Genomic DNA, 4,576 nt, shown 5'->3' on the forward strand with positions numbered 1-4,576 from the left:
TTTGTTAAGAGCCTTGTAGTTCTCATCAATCATTAATAGTATCATTATTCCAATAGTCATTAAGTTAAAGAGTTTGATTACTTCTTTGTTAAGAGCCTTGTAGTTCTGTAGTTCCTCTTTGTGAATATCTCACCACCCAACCATGAGTTTGGAAATTACCTCCAGACTATCCCCTGAGCTCTCCCTTCTTTGAATAGTAAAATGAGTATTCCCTGAGCTCTTCCTTCTCTGAATAGTAAAATGAGTTTGTAGCAGTTAGGTATCATGGGCATCAAGACTCATTGTTTAGCCTCAAGTCACATACCTCTCTAGCTGTACTTAAGGTTTTCCCACTGGTTCATTGTCTAGCCTCAAGTCACATACCTCTATGATTGTACTCAAGCTTTTCCCATTGGTTTATTCCGCCCAGCTCAAGGAATTTTGGGTAGCAATGCTCTGCTCCCTTGACCCATCTGGTATTCTATTCTTTTTGTCTTCTCCAACCCCCTAGGCCTTCCTTGAATTCCTTGAATTCCTTTTTTGAGGAGACAGATGAGTAACCACTTTAACTATCTCATGAGGTTAACAACTTCAGTTCTTGTCAAAATACTTTAACTCTTAATATTCATTAATTAAATAATAAATATATTCTGGCCTTCCAACAATAGTTCTTTAATATTCGGTGTCAAATATTTGATGACAAAGTAAAAAGATAAAGTAATAAGTAAAATATGGTAACCCAAATTAAATATCTATGCAACCTAAAGAGAATGTAGAGTTGTAAATATAAAATTGCAATATATTAAGATATTAAATATTTTTAGTTTGAAATAATGAAGAACTGCAATTTCATTAATAATTACATCACTTTATTCTTAAAATTGTTATCCCAAAATATTAAAAAAAAGTTTTAAATTGGTTAATAATATTATGGCTAATAAATTTCAATTATTATACAATTTAATTTATTACCTTTACATCAACAACTATATTTCATATTTAATTGCGAAAAATAAATAAAAAAAATTTAAAAAAAATTATAAATATTTTTACATTTTTTTCTTTAAAAATCCATATAACATAATACAAATTTATTTAGGAAAATTTTATGCAAATTTATTTTAAACATTTTTGAAAACAAACCAGAAATATCTGAAGTGGAAAATCTAGATCTATTGAGACTCTTAAAATTAATGATGCAATATCATGTAAATGTATCTTAATTTAAAAACAAAAAATTAACCACTCTATAAATGTCACTTCCAAAAGCCATATAAGTTATACATATTCCTATATAACATTAAAAAAAAAAAACAAAGATAACTTAAGGTGAGTAGCATAGTAATTGGCATGTCATGAATAATACAAGTCACACTGAAAATCCCAAATCTATATAAACTGAGTCTTTATTTAAAATTGCAGGTACAGTAACATCTCTGACACTGCACAACTATCCATCACGTCTGGTGGAACATAGTAGACTTATTACACACCAATTGGAGAGACAACCACTATTTAAGAGATTCTATTGATTCATGTGTGGCAGCTGCAAGTGCCGCACTGGCAGTTGGGGCCGCACTTGCAGTCGTTCTCCACAGATACATCCCCAACATGCTGTTTACACCGAAACCAAATAAATTCAATTATCATATCATTATGGAACCATAGAAATGAAAGTTATAACAACTACGTATAATTCAGTACCCCATCTCATAAATTGTCTCCACGATACTGTCCATCTGGAAGCCCTTTTTACTGTGCAACAAAACAACCCAAAAACGAACGAGCTCAGACGTAGCTAGATTCGAACTCGTGACAAACACACTAAATTTGAAAAGGAAAAGGAAGAGAGATTGATAGAAATTGAGATTAAAAAGAAAACATACGTGCAGTGGCTCTTGTCAGCGTAGTCACAGTTTGCGCAGTCGCTCGACATGTTCGCAACAACAATTATCACAGAAACTAATTCGTTAACTTGTAGCTTCTCAAGTGCCCATTTGCCTTCTCAAACTCTCTGCTCGCCCTCAAATATATAGAGGGCAGGCCAGCCTAGGGACGCGGGCCAATGACCCCTCCTCCAAAGTGATGAAGTCGGCGGGGAGTGGCAGCCATCGGATCTCGTAGATCCGACGGGCGTATTGAAGTTCAATTTTGGGAAATGCATCTTCTGAACTCAATAAAGCCGATGATAGGCATGTCATTTTTAGCATTATTGGATGTATAGAGAAATGAGAAGAATCTAACATTATTGAGATGGTCACCACCATTCATTTGAATGGCGCGCTTCTCTGTCCTATACAGATCTATATACTAGCAATTGTCCCAACAGGTACAAAGAGAGGCCGATAGGATTATTAAATTGAAATTGTTGAATTTTTTTAGAAGAGTTAATTGGTTTGTGGAAAACCTTGTTTTCTTGGACTGGGTCATTGTACAACTACTTTTCTTTAGATGTTTTGTTTATATCTATATTACAAGGAACACATTGAATGTCTTATTTCATTTTAGAGTAAGTTAATTATCCAAAATCAAGAGGTTAAGTTAATTACCCAAAATCAAGAAACCTCGATAGATGGCCAAGCATATACGAAGCTTGCTAGTGACCAAGGCAATAACCACCATGACTATCCCCTACTAATATATTTCATTGAAAACCATAATTGTATATTGCATTTAGAAATTCAAAACATAATATTAGAAAACATGTTGATATATTGCTATTAAAAAGTTAATTCCATTAGAAACCATGATATTATTATTATGTTTTATAAAGAATAATATACATATATATAGAATGATACTACATTGAGAACCATAATTGTATATTGCGATTAGAAAGTCAAAATATAATATTCGACACCATGCTAAATATGACATTACAAACCTTAAATGTCAAAGGGAGAACTTAGAAGTTGGAAATTAAATTACCACATCCATTCCGAAGACCATGTCTATAGAGAACCATGGTCAATGCCAAATTAGGAGGCCGGAAGGCAATAACAAAAATAAGAAAATACCAAATCGTTGCTAACATTACATGTAGCAAGAATAAAAGAAGCACTTCTTCCCCACGGATGCCTTCCTAATTGTGATCTCACGCTCGCCTGAAGACGACCATCTAAACATGAACACGCACGCTCGCCTGAAGACAACCATGCCTAAAGACGACCATCTAAACATGAACGCGATCGTGTTGGAGCCTGGTTCATAGCACATGCTATTGTGTTAATAATATTTGACTAAATTAAATGTCGCACAACAAGAATCAATCATTATCTGCATGCATAATGAAACACCATGGCAAATTATGCAGTGCAGTAAAAAAAGAACAGTATGCAGTTTTCAATAAAAAAATTGTTTTATATTGTCTACATACAAGAAATGATCCAATGGGTACAGCAAGACCTCTACAAAAACTTTAAATAGAAAACATAGGTCAGCTAGCATGCAGTTGCATAAAGCAACGCTTCCTCGAATGGCTATCCCTAGAGGCCACGCCGCTTCCTATACAATCGAATCAGAATATAGCTGAGAAAAAAAAGGCATCATTATGCTAGTAATAAAGGAAAAATAAATCATAGTACCACAAATATAATATTAAGTATGATTTAAACACACGAGCATACTTGTAAATCCAAGTATCTAGAAAGGAGCAATTGGCGTAAACCAACAGCTTTGACAACTTCTGCCATATCGGATGGAAGAATAGCTCCTCGAGCCTCTACCTTTTCGAATACTTCCTCTGCATTTAAAATAGGTCCACATTCATCTTCACCATCATTCCCACCTTGATCACCCTCATTGTTCCTACTACCACCTTTTCCCCCTTCTCCTCTAAAGTTTCCATTGTCATTCCCTCCAAACCATCCTCCGTCCCCACCATTATCAACATTTGAACCATCTTCTTTAATATCCGCACTATTTCCTATTCTTGACTGAGATAGGCTTAGATCTCCTCCAACCATTTTCAAAGGAGCAGTGACAACTTCAGGATCTTTAACTGATTCAAAATCAAAATCCATCTGGGATTTAACCCTGAAAGGCCTACCTGCCTTAAATCTTCCTATTGGAAAGTTTATAATTAACTCTATTGTATTTTTCTCTCCTCTACAAAGATTACGGAAACCTAAGGTAACTTTTGATTTTCGGGGTAAATTTATTTCGCCGTACGTCCAAGATGCTGCAACTGTGATGCATTAACCATTAAATTATAATAAATTTATTTTTCATTAATTAATTATTTTTAATAAATTCATCCCTTACAAATAATAAAAACAATGTATAATAATTTTATTTAATACTATGTAAAAAAAAAGGCTGTAGTCTAACTAGCCGGAGGAATTGTCCGGAAAGTTATGGAAATTTCGGTCATATTTAGAGAAAATTGGCAAGGATTTTTGTAAATCCAAGTTATAGTTGTTAAACTTCAAAATTTTAGGTGTCCTAGATGTTTTTGATGGTGTTGAATCCATTTCCACCATCAAAAACACGATTCAAACACTGTCTCTACAAGAATTTTTGAAATTTTTTAACCTGGATTCTAGCCACTTTTGGCCATCAGGGCAATTCTTCCACTCGTTAGACGACTTCAAAAGAA

At 34.0% G+C, this 4,576-nt stretch overlaps 1 protein-coding gene across 1 annotated transcript; it reads right to left on the reverse strand.

Annotated features, from left to right (window-relative positions):
• Positions 1 to 1,512: 1,512 nt before the first annotated feature.
• Positions 1,513 to 1,915, reverse strand: LOC149230588 (metallothionein-like protein EMB30). The gene is made up of 3 exons (XM_089376103.1): positions 1,866 to 1,915; positions 1,684 to 1,734; positions 1,513 to 1,594 (listed from the first exon to the last, which is right to left on the reverse strand). The coding sequence occupies exons 1-3, from the start codon at positions 1,913 to 1,915 to the stop codon at positions 1,513 to 1,515; spliced, it is 183 nt and encodes a 60-aa protein (XP_089232229.1).
• Positions 1,916 to 4,576: the final 2,661 nt, after the last annotated feature.

The sequence above is a fragment of the Pinus tabuliformis genome, chromosome J (genome assembly GCF_031772625.1).
Source record: "Pinus tabuliformis cultivar Carrire ecotype Pingquan chromosome J, CPIR1, whole genome shotgun sequence".
Classification (NCBI taxonomy): Eukaryota; Viridiplantae; Streptophyta; class Pinopsida; order Pinales; family Pinaceae; genus Pinus; species Pinus tabuliformis.